The 20,123-nt window shown below is 41.3% G+C and overlaps 1 protein-coding gene across 5 annotated transcripts in view; it reads right to left on the minus strand.

Moving 5' to 3' along the window:
• Positions 1-5,475: 5,475 nt before the first annotated feature.
• LSM14A (LSM14A mRNA processing body assembly factor) overlaps positions 5,476-20,123 on the minus strand; it is a 59,309-nt gene continuing 44,661 nt past the window's right edge. For 3 of the 5 annotated variants that reach the window (XM_037991517.2, XM_073016667.1, XM_073016668.1), the window contains 7 exons: positions 18,209-18,385; positions 17,848-17,913; positions 13,966-14,148; positions 13,658-13,829; positions 11,814-12,045; positions 7,098-7,154; positions 5,476-6,202 (listed from right to left, as the gene is read on the minus strand). In XM_037991517.2, the coding sequence (XP_037847445.1) occupies positions 7,131-7,154; positions 11,814-12,045; positions 13,658-13,829; positions 13,966-14,148; positions 17,848-17,913; positions 18,209-18,385 (854 nt within the window). In that variant the 3' untranslated portion in view covers positions 5,476-6,202; positions 7,098-7,130. The remainder of the gene's footprint in view (positions 6,203-7,097; positions 7,155-11,813; positions 12,046-13,657; positions 13,830-13,965; positions 14,149-17,847; positions 17,914-18,208; positions 18,386-20,123) is intronic. The other 2 variants (XM_073016666.1, XM_037991516.2) reach the window with 2 other exon arrangements.

A 20,123-nucleotide genomic window follows, 5' to 3' on the forward strand; every position in this document is an offset into this window, starting at 1 on the left:
CCAGCCTGGGCGACAGAGCGAGACTCCGTCTCAAAAAACAAACAAACAAACAAACAAAACTAAACAAAACAAACATGGTCAGCTCTGGGTGGTGGGATTAGAGAATTTTTTTCTTCTCTCCTTTAAAAAAAAAAAACTACATTGCTTGCATTCTTTGTTTCTTTTTAAAAATACCATCCAATCAGACAAGAAGCCTGCATTATTTTTACATGTATTTCTTTTATAATGAAAATATATACCTAATTATATTTTATAAATTGCAGTCTACAATGTTCCACATATCCACTTTCAGTCAAATAAACACTATTAAGTACTGGGAATACAGCAAGGGAGAACTGTCACCTAGCTAACCCCAAAAGAAAACGTTGACAAAATGCTTTCAGCACAAGCAAAATCCTGAATTGCAATGTTGGGATTTGCATTCTCATCAATGATCCTGCGTGAGGCTGGCATCCCAGGATTATCTGGATTAAGTGCGTATGAGGATTACAGAGATGCACTTCAGACACCTAGTAAACATGTTCCTGTCCTCTGTCCTGGAACAACTGTACACCGTTTACTGGAGTTCAGTACAATCTCACCTGGGCCCAGGCCTCTCATACCCTCTTCAAGGTTGGCGATCTTCCCTAACCCTTCAAGCCTGGAGAGAAAGGCTGGACCTTCTGGGCCCTGCGTTCCTTGCTGTCTGCTCTCAGTTGTTTCTGTGCGACTCAATTCTGAGTGACTATGAGTCATTCTTTCTAAGAAAGCCTTACTATTGAACTGAAATATGCTTTGGCCTCACAGACCTGCTTTGTTTATAAACCACAACATGGGCATCAGGACATTTTAAAGCATTTCCTCAAAAATCAACACTCATGATGAACTGGAATTATATTCAGGTCTACGTTGATATGCTTATGAGTTAAACCTGAAAATATTTTTATCAGTCAGCCAAGTTCATTAGTGAACCGAACTGGAATTTTAAGGACACCCTACCACTGGCTCACAGCTCTGTACCATCACGGAGAACAGAAACCACATCGGATTCAGAGTCCTACCTCGTGCTCTCAGAACCAGATTTATAGATGTCTCAAACCGCAAGCCTCCTTTTCTGGACACTGACTCCGATAAACAGGATAAGAACCTTTGCACCACTCCTTAGAGGGCTGGGATGGATCCCACAGGGGCAGTGCCTGGTCCCTGGACCACTAGCTTCCCAATGCACACATGCGCTGTTGGCTGCTGGCTGGCTGGCTTCCAAGCCTCTGCTGCTCAAAGCTCTTTCCCACTTCCCTTCCTTGACCAATTTCTGTTTGGAGGACACTGCTTCCAAGTTGTCCGTCTCTCCATCTTGGGAGAAGCCAAGGCAGCCTGCTAAGCAAATCTCCTTTTAGCATCTTCAGATTGACAGATTAATGGTACTACGATACTTTCCTAAATTTGATTCCAATTTTACTAATACTTTTTATCTTTTAAAAACAGAACAGGCCAGGCGCAGTGGCTCACACCTGTAATCCCAGCACTTCAGGAGGCTGAGGCAGATGGATCACTTGAGGTGAGGAGTTCGAGACCAGGCTGGCCAACATGGTGAAATCCCATCTCTACTAAAAATACAAAAATTAGCTGGGTGTGAGGGCACACGCCTGTAATCCCAGCTGCTTGGGGGGAGTATCACTTCAACCTGGGAGGCAGAGGTTGCAGTGAGCCAGATCGCACCACTGCACTCCAGCCTGGGTGACATCTCAAAAAATCCCCCCAAACCAGTCAACTAAAGCAAATTGATGACACCTGTGCTCCTACAGGAAGCGACCATTCACCTCGATTACTTTATACCATGACCTCTCCCCACCTTTACTATGTAAAACAGCCTCATCTCTGAACTAACAGGGCAGGGGGGTCCTGCAACACACCAAATCCAGACGTGATTAGATGGCCTAAGTAACCCTTCTTAGGAAAAGAAGTTGCTTCTCAGCCTATGCTGTGAACAGAGGGGCCCTGCAGAAGGAGCAGGCTTCTCTGATGGGCAGAGAACCCACAGAGGCAGGGACAACTGGCATGTAAAATTAAGAAACAGAACACAAACCCTATGCCAGGAATAAAAATAAATAAATAAATATATAAATAAATAAATAAATAAACTCAGTACTCAAAGCACTCAAACTCTGGAGGAAACGCGAATCTCAACCTCCCCATTTCCCCCGATTCCATCCTGCAAAACTGTTCCCTCCTTTACACTTAGTCCCGTCCCTCTCTTCATGCCCCAGTCACAATCTGGATACACTGGGTTTGGAAAGATGGGAAAAATGCTAAGATAATCCTACTGTGGAAAATGTACAACACCCCCAAAGCAGGAGCCAGCTTTGGTGTTGTACAGCCATCTTCCCAAACCTAGCTAATCATAACTACCTGTGGGACCAATAAGATTCCTAGGACCTACTGGAGCAGGGGGCCCTGATCCCTGGGTGGCAGACCGGTCGTGGCCTGTTAGGAACCAGCCCGCACAGCGGGTGAGAGGCGGGCTGACGAGCGAGCAAACGAGCGAGCGAGCATTACCTTCCGAGCTCCACCTCCTGTCACATCAGCAGCAGCATTAGATTCTCATAGGATTGGGATCCCTATCATGAACTGTGCATGCGAGGGATCTAGGTTGCGCACTCACTGATCATGCCTGATGATCTGTCACTGTCTCCCATCACCCCCACATGGGACCATCTAGTTACAGGAAAACAAGCTCAGGCTCCCACTGATTCTACATGATGGTGAATTGTATAATTATTTCATTATGTATTACAATGTAATAATACAAACAAAGTGCACAATAAATATAATGTACTTGAATCACCCCAAAACCACCCCCCTCCCACTCATCTGTGGAAAAACTGTCTTTGGTGAAACCAGTCCTGGTGCCAAAAATGTTGGGCTCTGCTGTACTAGGGAACTTCAGAATCAGACTCTCTGGGCCTGGGAATCTGTACTTAGAAAAGTTCCTCGGTAGATTCTGATCAGAGATTTGTGAAGCATTCATAGAGAACAGGATGAAGCCCTAACTCCTATGTGATAATGTTTCTACAATACTGACAGTGCTACGGGAAGTAAGTTCCCTTTATATTAATACTCCCATGCGGACAATTTCCTAAGTAGTAAATTTTTTTATTTTTCAAGTTGGCAGGAAATAATTTCCCACTTACTGTCTTTCCATGTGGAGGGACTTTAGCCACTGTTTCTCAGAATAGAGGGGCACTACTGCACTTTGGGTTGGATAATTTATTGTGTGGCACAGCATAGGACATTTACCATCCGGGCCCTTCCTTTTAAATACCAGTGGTGATCCCCAGTCATTGTGACAACCAAAACACATCCCCTCACATTCCTCAGTACTCATGCACCACTTAATGATGTTTTGGTCAACGAGGGACTGTGTATACGATGGTGGTCCCAAAGATTGTAATACCCTACTTTTACTATACTTTCTCTATGTTTAGATGTGTTTAATTACAGAAATACTTACCTGTGTTATGACTGCCTACAGTATTCAGTACAGTAACATGCTGTACAGTTTGTAGCTGAGGAGCAACAGGCTATACCTACCACATAGCCTAGGTGTGGAGTAGGCCATACCATCTCAGTTTGTGTAGTGCACTCTCTGACGTTCACACAATGATGACATTGCTTAACACGTTTCTCAGAATGTGTCATGGTCGGGCATGGTGGCTCGTGTGTAATCCTAGCACTTTGGAAGGCCAAGATGGGAGGATCATGTGAGCCCAGGAGTTAAGAGACCAGCCTGGGCAATGAAGTGAGACCTCATTGCCATTTAAAAATAAGAACATGTCGCTATTATTAAGCAACAGATGACTGTGCTCCTAGGATGTCAGGTCAACCCGACAGAGAGCCACTGTGCTGCACTACCGTTCCCGAGCTCTTGCCCTACCCTCACATGAAGCCCAGCTTTTGGAGGGAACGATTCTAATAGACAGGTTCTGCATCTTCTGCATGCGTCTGCCCACAGGGAGTGTGTTCCGGCTGCTGTTTCCAGCTTGGCCTGTGCCTAGCTGGCTTAGTCTCCTCATGTCACGGATCTGATCTCAGAAGTATTTTATTTACACTCAGGAGGGGAAGAAAGGGGCTTTTAGCTTTCCCTAAACATCTGCAACAATAACTCAATCTTAGAAATAAAGTAACTGATTTATAGTTATTACAGGGAATACAAACATCGTAATTCCGCTCTTCCATTTACAAGAAGCCTTTCATTGTGTTCCTACTGAAACAGAGTGTTACTAAAGAGAAAGAACTTTGACGAGCATTTTTTATTGAACAGTTTTATTCTGTTTTAGAATAAAAACTTTGCTTTAATATTGTAAGGTGTGCTGCAGGTATGCCATGCTGCCAGTTTTTGTTGGGGCACAAAACGCCCCAGTCAGTGATTCAGAGGGCTGGGAAAACGCATGAACTCATACTTTCGGAGCAAGTAGAACTAGTATTTACAGATTTCTTTCTTGAAATTGGCCTGGGACATCTCAAACAGTCTACACATATATTGCCATGGTACTTGCTTTGATGCTCTGAATGCCTCAGAAATGTGTTCAATATCATGATTTGTGGGTCCTCTAAAAGGTTTTGTTGTTAACATGCAAACAAACAGCACTAAACAATATTATCTAAACTATGGCTGCCAAGTACTGGATCTTAATAATGAAACCAAATTACAAAACACTGCCTTGTAGAGCTATACAAAAGATATAAAATTAAAATAAAAAATATCAACCAGCCTTAAATATTCCAATTCTCCTACAGTGCAGTTTCTATATCTTTATCACTACTGAATGTTTTAAGGAGAAAGTTAATAAAACAATCAAAATATTAGATAAAAATATTTAAATCTTTGGATCCTTTTATTCCATGGCCTTCATAAAAACACGAAAGTGGCCAGATTTTTCCCACTAGAGCTTAAAATATCAAAAAGATTCACTAGTAATTTATAATTAGCAACGAACTCTATACTGAGTCATCTGTGGGTCACAGGCCCAAGGACCAGTGTTGCCGTGTGTTACAGGCTGCCAAAGTAATTTCAAGGACTCTGAATCCTCTTGAAATATGATAGAATGAGTCAAGGTATCATGACTAAATTCCAGGCATAATAGTAAAAACAGATTCATTGATGCCTAGTTTTAAAGTCCTAAAAAAGGTGGGGAGGATTACTGATTTGAAAATACAGCTAAGTACATTCTCATCTATGATTATTTACATTTGTATATTGAAAATATTGATTATCTGGACAGATCCTGTGATATGCCATTTGCTACAAAATGAAGTTCTTACAATGAGCATGAATAATCAATCCTTTTTAGATAACGAAAGAATGTATCAAATCTTCATTTATGTTCCAAACATTAAAAAACAAAATCAAAAATGTTAAGCCTGGAAAACTAAGAAAAAAAGACCCACCCATAATGCTGCTGCTCAGCACATCAACTTCTGCAAGGACACAGTATGTTTGCTGACTTTAAAATGTTTATTCTTTAAAAAATTAGTCGCTTTTTATACAGCTATACAAAGTTCTTAATGTTTCTTTGGCAATGGAATATAATGGAATTTTACAACTATATAAAAAAGTTACCTTTGCCTAAGAAACAGTATTTACTGTGTGTACATAGTTGACTGACAAAATTCTCTACCATCCAGCACCCTAATTAATTGACGAAATAAGCTACCTCATATTACAGGATTCCCCAAAAGAAAGGAGGAAAGAGATACACACGCGCGCACACACACACACACGCACACACGCCCACACATTACCTTCTGTGGCTCAAAACACAGTATCACGGCCCTATCTGCAGGCAACTTGCAATTGCCGAATACAATTTAGTGATTAAAAAAAAACCTTTCAGTGATGAAAAAATACTTGTAAGTCCCACTGAAGTACTGCTTTAGTTTAACTATACATAAGAAATTACTTAACCTTCTGCTATTCCAAATAGATTTAATGCTCATGTTTTAAGATGAGCCTTCCACCCCCAAAAGTAACTGCATTTTATCTTTGAAATTAAGCGGAAAAACAAACAAAAAACAAAAACCCAGTGCTGGTGACAAATGTACAGCGAATTCACTTCTTCATTCTTCGCAAAGACTGAAATCAATTTTCAGGACCATGAAGAGCTAGAAATTCACCTATTTTCAGAGACTTGTTTGTAGACTATGCAGCAACTTTGTTGTCTTTCTAAAAAAGAAAAAAAAATTTAGCTCATGTTCCAAATTATTGGCGTATTTCTTTTTACTTTGCTCAAGTTTATTTGAAATTATCTTTAAATATACCCCCCTTTTACTTTCATAGAAAAATCTCTCACTGATTTCCACGAAAGTCTTTTTATAACTTCCATACTCAGTAGTACCTCATTGTTGACTGCATCTTCCAGTCAGTAGAGGTTAAAGTAACGGTGAACCTCAGCCCAAAATACAGGTGTACTTCCTCAACTTTGGTTGTTCTCCCTAATAATTTTTTAAAAGCCGTGATAGAACTTAAACCCTCAACTCAGTAGTCAAATTCATCAAATACAACTGTCAACATACTTTGAAACAAGTTTCATAAAATCCCCAAGTCTTTGATGTCTTTACTAAGCAATAAAATGCCCAGACAGTATAACATTTCTCTCCAAAATTTCATGCCAGGAGGAAGCAATGGTTTAAAAATCAATTTTAAAGGGATAACTTTTAAATCTAAAATAAGTTCTGAAAAGCGGAAAGCTGACTGGGGAATTTTAAAAAAGTAACCAGTGAGAAAGCAATAAAAATCTCAAGATTTCCAGTGAGACTGACCCTAAACTAAAGGCCTGTACAAAGGGTGGGAGCCAAGGGCTTTTATTTTCCTCTAGACCAGTTGCTACTATATACCTGATTTTTACTGCTGATTCTCACTCCAACTGTTAGAAACAGACATTTCCTAGGTGAGACTTAACTTCATCTGTGTATATAACACTAAAATATTTGCACAATGTTATCAAATTGAAATACATACGGTATGGCATAAGTTGACAGCAATGAGCTAAAAGATGAACCTGCTGTCCCCCACAAAGCCAACCTTCACACCTCCCAAGGTATTTGTTTTTTTTTTTTACCTTTCAGAAAGCAGTACGATCAGTCCAGACCTTTTAGGGTCCAAAAGCTGTGGTTTTCTGAAAGGTAAAAAAAAAAAAAAAAAAAAAAAAAAAAAAAAAAAAAAAAGACGGGGACAGGAGAGAGAGAAAGGAGAAAATGAAAGGGGGAGAGGAGAGAGAACATTATGCTGAGTCATTCAGACACTTTGTTGTCTCTGGACCCCATCTGAAGAAACACAGATGCAATCTTTATCACCCACCATGGTGGCTTTACCTCCCTGACAGCAGCATATAAAACAGGAGCTAGTTACATTATTAATCCTAGTCCTGATCTCCATTCCCACCTCAAAAAAGAAACTGGGGGGCGGGGGACGGGAAAGGGGTGGGAAACACCATAAAACCAAACTTACCGTAAGTTTGTATTTCTTTCTTTCTTTTTTTTTTTTTTTGAGACCGGTCTTGCTCTGTCACCCAGGCTGGAGTGCAGTGGTGCGATCATGGCTCGTTGCAGCCTTGACCTCCCAGGTTCAAGTGATCCTCCCGCCTTAGCCTCCTGAGTAGCTGGGACTACAGGCATGTGCCACCACTCCAGCTAATTTTTAAACTTTTTTATAGAGATAGGGACTCCTTTTTTTTTTTTTTTTTTTTGAGACGGAGTCTTGCTCTGTAGCCCGGGCTGGAGTGCAGTGGCCGGATCTCAGCTCACTGCAAGCTCCGCCTCCCGGGTTCCCGCCATTCTCCTGCCTCAGCCTCCGGAGTAGCTGGGACTACAGGCGCCCGCCACCTCGCCCGGCTAGTTTTTTGTATTTTTAGTAGAGACGGGGTTTCACCGTGTTAGCCAGGATGGTCTCGATCTCCTGACCTCGTGATCCACCCGTCTCGGCCTCCCTAAGTGCTGGGATTACAGGCTTGAGCCACCGCGCCCGGCCTAGATAGGGACTCCTTATGTTGCCCATGCTGACCTTGAATTCCTGGGCTTAAGCAATCCTCCTGCCCTGGCCTCCCAAAGTGCTGGTATTACACATGTAAACCATTGAACTGGCCTACATTTCCAACATTACCCTTAAGGAAAATCAGGCCAGAAGTCAAGAGAGTGAGTTTTGGCTTTGTTAGCTTGTACCTCAATCACACAATTAACTTCTTGGGGTCGTCTCCTAATCACCTAATGTGAGTGTGGTAGTGCAGAGATTCTAGTTTGGCTGATTCTTTTAAGGATTTTAAAACTTTATGCTTTTATCTTTACCCATGTTTTCATTAAACAACCAATCTCGTTTATGCTTACCCCCAAACTACAATGACTCATGCTAATATAGCACAAAAAATTAAGCCAACTCATTTCATGAAAGCTGCAGAAAATGTCATCCATGTCCATCTCTGGGAGGAAGTGTTAGATGTTTCAAATATGAGTTTAATCTTCAGTGGTAAATTTCCTTTATGTACAGTGATCACTCACCATTTTCTACCTTTAAAGGTGCAAGGTGAAATGATTTCATAATTTAGGAGGTGTAGGGCTGCTGGGGTCGGGGCTCTAGTGGCAGATGAAAGGGTTATGCAACTCTGGAATGAACAATCAAGGGCTAGCCACACTGACAGACCTTTGGCCTCACTGAAGGCTGGAGTGGCAAATTCCTAATCAACATGATAAGCAATTACTTCAAGCCCACTATGGCTCCATTGTTGAGCTGAGTGTTGTGGTGGAAAGAAAAGTAGAATACATATTCACTAAAGCCAAGAGGTTCTCATCTGCTTGAATCAGATAGGTTAAAGGGTAAAGGTTAAAGGGTAATAAGGAATGAGGCCAAATATATCAAGTGGGATCCTCACATGATTAAGAAGAGCAGGGACTGCAATGTCACAACTGAGCCTCCTAAACACTGGGCCATGCCTGAGGGTTTGCTGAGTCCATCACTCCTGGCAACACCTAAGCAGAGGCTGGACTATCTGTCAAGTATTACAGGAGCGTAGACAAAGATGCATGCAGATAACTACGACAATGCATTTTCAATTCTGCAATATATGTGATAGGAGTTTTACAAAAGGCTCAAAATGATAAACAGTGTGACATGATGTCAGAAAAATGTTTGTGTTAGTAAGCACATGGAGCACACGCAGTTACTACATGGAAGGTTTGTTTTTTCTTTTTTTTGAGATGGAGCCTTGCTCTGTTGCCCAGGCTGGAGTGCAGTGGCGTGACCTCGGCTCACTGCAACCTCTGCCTCCCAGATTCAGCGATTCTCCTGCCTCAGCCTCCTGAGTAGCTGGGACTACAGGCGTGTGCCACCACGCCTGGCTAATTTTTAAAATATTTTTGGTAGAGGCGGGGTTTCACCATGTTAGCCAGGCTGGTCTCGAACTCCTGACCTCAGGTGATCTGCCCACCTTGGCCTCCCAAAGTGCTGGAATTATAGGCATGAGCCACCATGCCCAGCCGAGATTGTAACAATTAGAACATCCCTGGGGTGGGATGGATGCCCTTGGGAAGAGTAAGCTCCTACCCCCTATAAGAGATACTGCAGAAGAGGTTTATGTTTTAACCAGGTCAGACCTCTCAGATGTTTTCCAACTCTGAAAGTTTAATGATCTTTAAAAGGCGTATTTCAGAATAAATGGTGCAACTCTTTATCCTCAAATGTCGAAACTAAGGGTCTGAAAGGTCATACTAGTAACTATTGCTATTATCTGGATCCAAGCCTAATTTAAACATACTTTTTCTCAAACCAAGCTGGCTCAATGTGGTCTTCAACAAGCAGTTGTCATAGGTTCTTCAAAACACAGCTGATCTGCCTTAAAGTGGGGGCAAAGAGAGATGAAGGTCTGAAGCCCAACTGGTGGGTTATCATGGTAGTTGACAGGGACATCTCAAAGGAATAAATGTGACGACATAGCAATAGGCCATAATCATGGATACCTCTAGTGCCTGGGCAGTATACCATGAGCCAACATGGAACACTGGGAGGAGGCAGAGCTGAGATGACTGGAGAGAGGGAAGATGATGAGGTCAGTCTGAGGAAGGTTAAGCTGACAGCAGGACAGTGAAGATAGAGATGCAGTGCAGAAACATATAGGGTCCAAGACAGGCTTACAAAAGGGAGGACGGAACAAGCACCGTGGCTCACACCTAAAATCCCAGCACTTTGGGAAGCTGAGGTGAGAGGATTGCTTAAGCCCAGGAGTTCAAGACCAGCCTGGACAACACAGAGTGGGACCCTGTGTCTACAAAAAAATTAAAAATTAGCTGGGCATGGTAGTGCGTGCCTGTAGTCCCAGCTACATGGGAGGCTGAGGTGGGAGGACTGCCTGAGCCTGGGAAGTTGAGGCTGCAGTGACTTACGATCATGCCATTGCACTCCAGTCTGGGTGACAGAGCAAGACCCTGACACCCCACCCTCCACAGCCCTCCCCGCCAAAAAGAATGAAGAGTATTAAAAAATTAGGAAGAGTATAAATTGAAAACCTAGAAGAGTATTTTAAAGACTAGGAAGAAAGACCCCAAAGTGGGTGGTTGGTCAGTGTCAAATATTGCAGAGGAGCTGATGGCAAATAAAATATTTGTGAAAATACTACTGCTGAATTCTGTAAGCAAGGTGTCACTGGCAAACTTAAGGGCAGTAACAGTGATAAGCAAGGGCTATTCTGGAGTTCCTAAGACAGATTCTCCTAGCTGGGAAGGGGATTTTGCAAGTCAGAAGTCCTGCAACTGCATAAGGCCACCACGGTGGATGGCATAAGCTGGTGAGTTGAGTATAATTTTTGGCAGTCTTGGCTGTGATGGCACAATATCAAAGGCATCAAAATTAATAGAGCAGGTCCAAAAGCCACTAATACTGATCTCTTTCCAGAGAGATCTCAACAATGGCCAGTTTTAAGTACTGGGCAATGGAACTCCTGCTAACAGGTCTTTCTGTTTCCAGCTGCCTGTTGCAATTACAAGTGGAGCTCTTTAGAAGATCTGGATCCTTTCTGTATAGCCTTTCCTCTCCATTACTTCTAAAATCAATAAACTAAGATAGTTTACTGTTAACTGAGATAGTTACTATGCTGACTTAATGTACAGACACCTGTCAAAAGCTAAATTATACACATAAAGCTACTATACAGAGTTATAGAATTCTCTAGCAGCAGCTCCTGAAGGCCAATATATCGAAACATTTTCAAGTTCATGGTGAAAGGAGAAAACCAGGGAAAATGTACTGAGTTTTCCACAAAACCGAATTAAGAGTAGTAACTCAGGAAACAACTTGCTGGGCTCAACACCCAGCACCATCACTTACTAGCTACGTGACCTTTCGCAAGTTACTTAATACCTCTATACCTATTTCCTCACTTGTAAAATGGGGATAATAATAGAACCTACCTCACAGAGTTGATGTGCCATTTTAATTAACATGTAAAAAATAATACAATGTCTGGTACTTGCTAAATACTACATAAATGTTAACTGCTATTAAATGTTAGAGCTTGCCCTTCCATTCTGGGAGGATGTGCTTTCTAGATAGACTCTTTTGGTGTTAAAAGTGTATTCTGTTAATATGAAATAAAGGTGATACTATACTGTCCTTTTTTGTATAGTGTTTTTATATACACATCTGACTCATGTATATCCTCTACTGAAAAGTCAAAATGGAAATTATTCTAATGTCCTCAAAACAATTCACCCAAAACAAAAACAAGCAAAAATGTTTTGAGTCTTGTAAAATGTATGTCAACCCCAAAGAATTTATTAACAAGAACACTTACCCTATATTCAAAATCTGCAAACTCCCGGCCCCCACGACCTCCTCTGAATCCACCTCGAAATCCTCGAGGGGCAGTGAAGGTACCACCTCTGCCACCACCACGCCCTCTGCCACCACGGAAACCAAGACCTCCTCTGCCTCTGTATCCCCCACGGCCACGGTTTGGACGAAGTGGGATTCCAAATGTTTCAGCATTTAATCTTCTTTCTTCAGCCCAGGTTGGTCTTCGTTCTCTATTATAAAAGCAAATAATCTTCAGCATATCAGGTTTAAAAGAATATCCCTCAGCCAAAATATGCAGTGCTATTCCCAAATTAAGGCTAAGTGATTACTAAAGCTGATTAGAAATAAGCATCTTGGCCAGGCATGGTGGCTCACACCTGTCATCAAAGCACTTTGGGAGGCTGAGGGGGCAGATCGCCTGAGGTCAGGAGTTCGAGACCAGCCTGGCCAAAATGGTGAAACTCCGTCTCTATCAAAAATACAAAAAACAGCTGGGTGTGGTAGCAGGCGCCTGTAATCCCAGCTACTCAGAAGGCTGATGCAGGAGACTCACTTGAACCTGGGAGGTGGAGGTTGCAGTGAGTTGAGATCGTGCCACTGCACTCCAGCCTGGGTGACAAGAGCAAAACTCCGTTTCAAAAAAAAACTCTTATCACAAGTTGTCCAAGGCATATGAGTTCAATATGTTCCTATAATATTCTGTTAAACTTCATGTGAACATATGACTGACATTAGTTTCTTGCAAATGCACCTGCTAAACATAGTAACAGCCCCAATATAATGGAAATTCAGATATAATGAGATTGGTAATTGACTTCACTTTCCACTCAGCCCCAAGGGAAAAGAAGGTAAAGTCAGACAGGTAGGCCTTGTCTTGGGAAGCTAAGAGATGGAAGGTGGGCCCTTAGGTCCCCATTAGGTTGCTGGCCCAATCTCTGGACCCGATACCAATTAACCCAAGAAGTATCTGAATTGTTGCTGCTGTCATCCAGCCAATCGTGCGACTCAGAACTATGCCCATCTATGTTTATACTGAAGCAAACAACTGCCACCAGAGGGCACCAAACTTCAGCCAGGACAAGGACAAGGACAAGGACAATCTGGATTGGGCAGGAGAACCTCTAGAACTGTTAATCCTCACACTGGGTCCTTTAATTAACCTCTCAATAATTTGCCAATTTTCTGGACCCATATTTACTACAGTCTGGCAGTTTTATGGTATCAGCAAACTTCAAAGTAGATTAGCACTTCAGTTCTGGCTTCATTTGAACTACAATGTAGAGGGGTGAAAAAAAGGCCCTACTTAGATATTACCTAAATGCTTCTGTTTTAATTACTAATATTCAAATATGAATATATCCTTAAACAAAAAAAAAAGTATACGGTTATTTCTTCTTATGAATGAATAATTTAGAACTTCAGCATATATTTTATTTTAGCAAAATAAAACATTAAAAAATCAATTATGGCCAGGTATGGTGGCTCATGCCTGTAATCCTAGTACTTTGGGAGGCTGGTCTTGAGGCCAGGAGTTCACCACCAGCTTGGGCAACATAGCGAGACCCCATCTCTACAAAAACATGAAAAAATTTAGCTGGGTGGGGTGGTGTACAACTGTAGACTCCTCTACTGAGGCTGAGATGGGAGGATTGCTTGAGCCCAGGAGTTTAGGCTACAGTGAGCTGTGACTGCACTGCTGCACTCCAGCCTGAGTAACAGAGTGAGACTGTCTCAAAACAAAACAATTATGGTAGTATTCATTAAATCTTGTGAATTTACATGAAACCATTTTACACTTCAATCAACATCATAAAAGCAAAAGAACAGCTTTAAAGACTGTACCTATTGTCATCACAAGAAATATTATCAAAGAAGGATTTAGTTTTGTCATAATAGCAATTAGGTCCAAGTGGATCTTCTTCATCAGCATTTCCTTCACTGTTTTGGGTATCAACTCCTGAGTCTCCTTTATCTTCACCATTTACAGGCTTCTCCTGTTTCTCAAGTTTATCTTCTAAGGACAAACAAAAGCACATATCATAAAAGTCAAGACAGCTAATCTGAATTACATAAAAACACCTAATCTGAGAAACATCTGTAATTCACAGATCAAATAAGATTATTTTCTGAATAGAAAAGTCAAAGCTTACCTTTTAATTTAAGTTTATTATGAAACTCTCTGTCAATCTCTTCCTTGTTGAATTGTGCATTTGCACTTTCAAAGTCAAAGTCTTTCTCAAATTTCATTGGCCCATCTCGCCGAATACCAAATCTTCCCCTGCCACCCCGATGACCCCCACGCCCTCTCCTTGGAGCTGAAGGAGCACCTGGAGCTATGATAATAAAGAATATATACAAAGGACATTCAATATGTAATAGCTGGTTTAGCACAGATGTTGCTATTGTGCTCTTTAGATTCAACAGTCAACAACAGAAATGCTTACAGGTCTCTATATATTTTATTGTATTTGTATTTTTTATACAAAATAAAAAATTAAGTTTCACTAATATTTACTATGTAGACTGAGAATAGCTCACACAAAATTTCTAAACATTTGTATTTATGGAGTCCACACTCACGCGTGTTACTGACAGAGTATACAGTCAGGCAAGTGTGGAGACTTCTGCACTAAATTAATATATGCTCCTTGAGGGCAGGGGCATTGTTTTCTTTACTGCTATATCTCCAACACCGGCAAACTGAAGTGCCAGCACATAGTGGGTTCTCAAGATGTAGAAAACCTTTTATGGAAAGAATAACAGGAACCAAGATTTATAGTAAGAAAAATAAACACTAACTGGCACAAATTTCAAGAAAATAGGTGTTATTTCCACATCACAGATAAAAAACAGACAAGCACCAATCCTTACTGACTCCGAACACTTCCTACTCCATCTTTACTGTGTCTCTCTAGATGGCTCCACATTATTCAAGCCTTCCTGTATCTATACATTCTCTCTCCTCTATAACACAGTAAAATTTCAGCCAATCATGAGACATCATAAAGCAATACAAAGCAGCATAATTTATAGTGAAAAACGTGGGAACCCAAATATCCAACACAACAAAAAATGACTAACAAGAAAAAAAAAAAAAAACAGAGGGAAGAATATTTGAGGTTAATTGAAAAATACAGAGCAGAAAGCAGTATGAGTTTAATTATCACAATTGTGTGAAATGCTCCACACATACTGACAAGGATGAGAAGTGACTACAGGGTAACAGACAGGTTTATGCTGTTTGCTGAGGTTTGGCAAACTGCCTAGGTTTGAGAAAACAAACCACAAAACCCCACAGCAGCATATCCAGACATAAATCTAGATAAGCAGGATGTTTAAAACATTCACCTCTACTATTAAAAATGCCTCAGCCACAAGCCAGAATTACACCATAATCCTTCTGTCTTAAAAAAAGTGTTTTGGGGCTGGGCGCAGTGGCTCAAGCCTATAACCCCAGCACTCTGGGAGGCCAGGGCGGGCGGATCATGAGATCAGAAGCTCGAGACCAGCCTGACCAACACGGTGAAACACCACCTCTACTAAAAATACAGAAACATTAGCCGGGCATGGTGGCGCATGCCTGTAATCCCACCTACCCAGGAGGCTGAGACAGGAAAATCGCTTGAACCCAGGAGGTGAAGGTTGCAGTGAGCCGAGATCGTGCCACTATACTCCAGCCTGGGCAACAGAGCGAGACTCTGTCTCCAAAAAAAAAAAAAAAGAAAGAAAAAAGAAAAAAAAGGGTTTTGGATAGTATAGATGTCTGTGTCTGTAAAATCTACAAAAAAAAATCTGGAAGAATATTCACTGTTCTGTTAACGAACCTCTTTGGTGGGGTGAGTTTTGAAGGGCAATGAAAGATAGTATGGCAGTTATTTTATTTTGGGAGGGGAGCTCTTTTTCTGAATAAAAAAGGTAAAATATAATGAGTCAAATTAAACAAAATTCTGTATTCCATGGCATATGTAGTCTCAGCTACTTGGAAGGCTGAGGCAGAAGAATGGCATGAACCAAGGAGGCGGAGGTTGCAATGAGCTGAGATAGCACCACTGCACTCCAGCCTGGGTGACAGAGTGAGACTCCGTCTCAAAAAAAAAAAAAAAAAAAAAAAAAGGTGGGGGGAGGATATAAAAATATATATATCTAGGTTTCTAAAACGAAAGATTATTTTTCTTTTCTTCTTTTTTTTTTTTTTTGAGACGGAGTCTCGCTCTGTCGCCCAGGCTGGAGTGCAGTGGCCGGATCTCAGCTCACTGCAAGCTTCACCTCCTGGGTTTACGCCATTCTCTTGCCTCAGCCTCCCGAGTAGCTGGGACTACAGGCGCCCGCCACCTCGCCCGGCTAGTTTTTTGTATTTTTTAGTAGAGACGGGGTTTCACCGTGTTAGCCAGAATGGTCTCGATCTCCTGACCTCGTGATCCGCCCGTCTCGGCCTCCCAAAGTGCTGGGATTACAGGCTTGAGCCACCGCGCCCGGCCACGAAAGATTATTTTTCAATCATTTTCTAAATAAGGTAGATTATACACTGCCTTTTCAATTTAGAAGAGCTGTAAAATTATAATTTATTTTCCATTAATAAATTTGAAAATATTAATAAAATGAATGATTTTGGAATGTATCACAAAACAGATAAAGAAAATACAAAACCTTATTAAATCAATAATCATGAAAGAAAATTATAGCTCTTAACTGATTCAAAAACAGGATCTGGGCTTAATTTTTTTTTTTTTTTTTTTTTTTTTTGACGGAGTCTCGCTCTGTCACCCAGGCTGGAGTGCAGTGGCACGATCTTGGCTCACTACAACCTCACCTCCTGGGTTCAAGTGATTCTCCTGCCTCAGCCTCCCAAGCAGCTGGGACTACAGGTGTGCACCATCAAGCCCAGCTAATTTTTCTATTTTTAGTAGAGACGGTTTCACCATATGGCCAGGCTGGTCTCAAACTCCTGACCTTGTGATCTGCCCGCCTCAGCCTCTCAAAGTGCTGAGATTACAGGTGTGAGCCACCGTGCCTGGCCTCTGGACTTAATTTTAATGAGGAAACGTTTCAAACTTGTAACATAAAGATAATTCCATTCCCAAAGGCATAGAAAACAATGAAAACCAATTTTATAATCCTAACATGAAACTGACACAAAACATAAGAACCACAAAAGTAGAAGTCATAGGAAAATGTAAATATAAACGAACAAATCCTACTAGCAGGAAATACTCAAGAACATATTAAAAGATAACTGCCTGGCTGGGTGTGGTGGCTCCCGTCTGTAATCCCAGCACTTTGGGAGGCTGAGGTGGGTACATCACCTGAGGTCAGGAGTTTGAGACCAGCCTGGCCAACATGGCAAAGCCCTGTCTCTACTAAAAATACAAAAATTAGCTGGGTGTGGTGGCACGCGCCTGTAATCCCAGCTACTCGGGAGGCTGAGGCAGGAGAATTACTTGAACCTGGGAGGCAGAGGCTGCAGTGAGCCGAGATCACACCACTGCACTACAGCCTGGGCAACAAGAGTGAAACTCCGTCTCAGAAAAAAAAAAAAGGCCTATCACTAAGTAGAATTTTTTTTCCAGAAAGGTAAAATTTTAAAAAATCTTTATTTTCAAGTAATTATAGAAAAGAAAAATTGAAAAACTAGTTCAGAGTGGCCCTTTGTGCCCATCACCCAAATTCCCAAACTCCAACAGTCACACCTTATATAATTATGGTACATTATCAAAACCAAGAAACTGACACAGGCACAATCTAATTAACTAAACTACAGACCTTGCTCAGACGTCACCAGTTTGTACATGTACTCATTTTCTGATATGTCTTTATGCATAGTTCTATGATGTTCTACCATATATAGATTTGCATAACCACCATCACAATCAAGATAAAGAACTGTTCTGTCACCACAGTGACACTCCCCTGTGCTCCTCCTTTAGAGTCACAACCCTCACCTTTCTTTTTTTTATAGTAATTATGTATCATACATTTAAAATATTCTCCCTGTTGAGAAGCATAGGATATGACTTTCGGATCCAAGAACTTACCTACTTGTCTCTTGTTATCATTTCTGAGTTGCTCATTTTCTGGCCTTGAAACTTTGTGTACTTCAGCTACAGAAGAAGACATGCAAAGTGCCAAATCAACTCAGGGCACATCATCAAAAACTTCGGTAGTCAGAATTACAAACAAACAAACCAAAAAACCCAAAACAAAGCCTATGCAATGCCCAAAAAACAATACCCACACCACCAACACTTTGAGTCAAATTTGAAAGACCGAACATTCTATCACGTTCAGTTTAATTTTCTGGGATCATTCATATGATGTAAATCCTTCTAATGAAAATAAAGTGAGTGGAAAACATTGATCAGTCAATTAAGGAACAGTAAGCAGCTAAAGTTCTACCTCGCCTGTGCTCCTGATTCTCTATTGCTTTTTGGCTGGTAGATGGCAAAGGCCTGGTTGATACAGGACTCCTTCTCCCAACAGGTGCTGGAGCAGGTAAGTGGGCCGAGGCGGTCTGCACTGCTTGTTCCATGGTTGGGCTTTTTCTCAAAGGGTCTAACTGAGGGCTTGAACGACCTAAAACGTAACCAAAAGATAAGATAACTACCCTATTGGGGATTTCAAAAATAATCTAGACCCTAAATAAAATTGTCCAGTTTTATTTCTACCAATTCAAATCCTTAGCATAAATTTGAATTAATCCACTTATCAGACCAGATATTAAGAATGGTTATCCTTAGTGGGCTTGTCATTAGGTTAAAAATAAAAAATAATAATTAAAAAAAAAACTTCAACAGCTTCAAAACAACCCCCTCCCCCTCACAATTTTATCTGTTATTTCTACTTAGTGGAAGTTTACATTTAAAAAAAATTGTGGCCTGGTACGAGATTCCCTAGAATTAGCAAAGGCTATATTGTAGTCAGGTCAAACACAGGCTTTCCCCAATAACAACCATAAGACTATGGTAACTTGTTTTAATTTTTCTTAGTACTTTCTGTAGATGACCAAAACAATACCTTTACATCTATCTACAGGTACTATCTCCATTAAATTTCTATTATAAGGAAGTAAAGGGCCAGGAGTGGTGGCACATGCCTAGTACTTTGGGAGGCTAAAGCAGGAGGATCGCTTGAGCCCTGGATTTCAAGACCAGTCTAGGTAACATGGTGAAACCCTGTCTCTACCGAAAATACAAAAATCAGCCAGGCATGGTGGCGCGTGCCTGTGTTCCCAGCTACTCAGGAGGCTGAGATGGGATAGCTTGAACCCGGGAGGCAGAGGCTGCAGTGAGCCGAGATCGTGCTGTTGCACTCCAGCGTAGGTGACAGAGTGAGGCCCTGTCTCAAAAATAAATAAACAAATAAATAAATAAAAAGTAAAGAACTAGAAAGTTAGGTGAAGTTCTTTAATGCTTTAGGGGCTTGGGTAACTAAACAAAAACTAAAACGCCAGCAAAACAAAAACAAAAACAAAAAAACCCGAAAAACAAACAAAACTCTTCAGATAATCACACAGTAGCCATACTCATTCCTTGCCTTTTAAAAGATCACTTGGCAAGTTTTTGCTTAATATGGGGTTTGGCTGGGCGCGGTTGCTCACACCTATAATCCCAGCAATTTGGGAGGCTGAGGTGGGCAGATCCCTTGAGCTCAGGAGTTCGAGACCAGCCTGGACAACATGGCGAAAGCCTGTGTCTACAAAAAATACAAAAATTAGCCAGGCGTGTTGGCACATGCCTGTAACCCCAGCTACTCAGGAGGCTGAAGTGGGTGGATCGCTTGAGCCCGGGAGGCAGAGGTTGTAGTGAGCCGAGATTGGTCCACTGCATCCACTCTGGGTGACAAAGCTAGACCCTATCTCAAAAAACACAAAAATAAAAGAGCCACAACAAAAAATGGGACTTGTACTTATAAACTGTATTTTTCCTTTTATGAGGCCAGAGCCTGGTCACAGCATGAACTGAAGAATGTAACATCGGGTGCTCCCATCATGCTTTCTGTCCTGATAATGTTTGCTGTAAATCTCTGCTCAGGAACTCACATCTCATACTTATTCCAAAATATAATATTTTGCTTAAAAAAATAATGCCCATTTCATGCAAAAAATCCCCCAAATATGCTGCGAATGTTACTGTCCATCTGTGCATATTTGCAGGCGTCAAACAACTGGTGAATGCTGACAATGCATTATTATGTACCCAGATGATTCAGGGATATTTTATTAGTAATATTTCCCCAATTTATGATTATCTAAAGTACGCAATTCCAAATGTGCAATAGTATTTTAGCTATTAATGGCAAAGTTAGCCGAATA

The sequence above is a fragment of the Chlorocebus sabaeus genome, chromosome 6 (genome assembly GCF_047675955.1).
Source record: "Chlorocebus sabaeus isolate Y175 chromosome 6, mChlSab1.0.hap1, whole genome shotgun sequence".
NCBI classification, from domain to species: domain Eukaryota; kingdom Metazoa; phylum Chordata; class Mammalia; order Primates; family Cercopithecidae; genus Chlorocebus; species Chlorocebus sabaeus.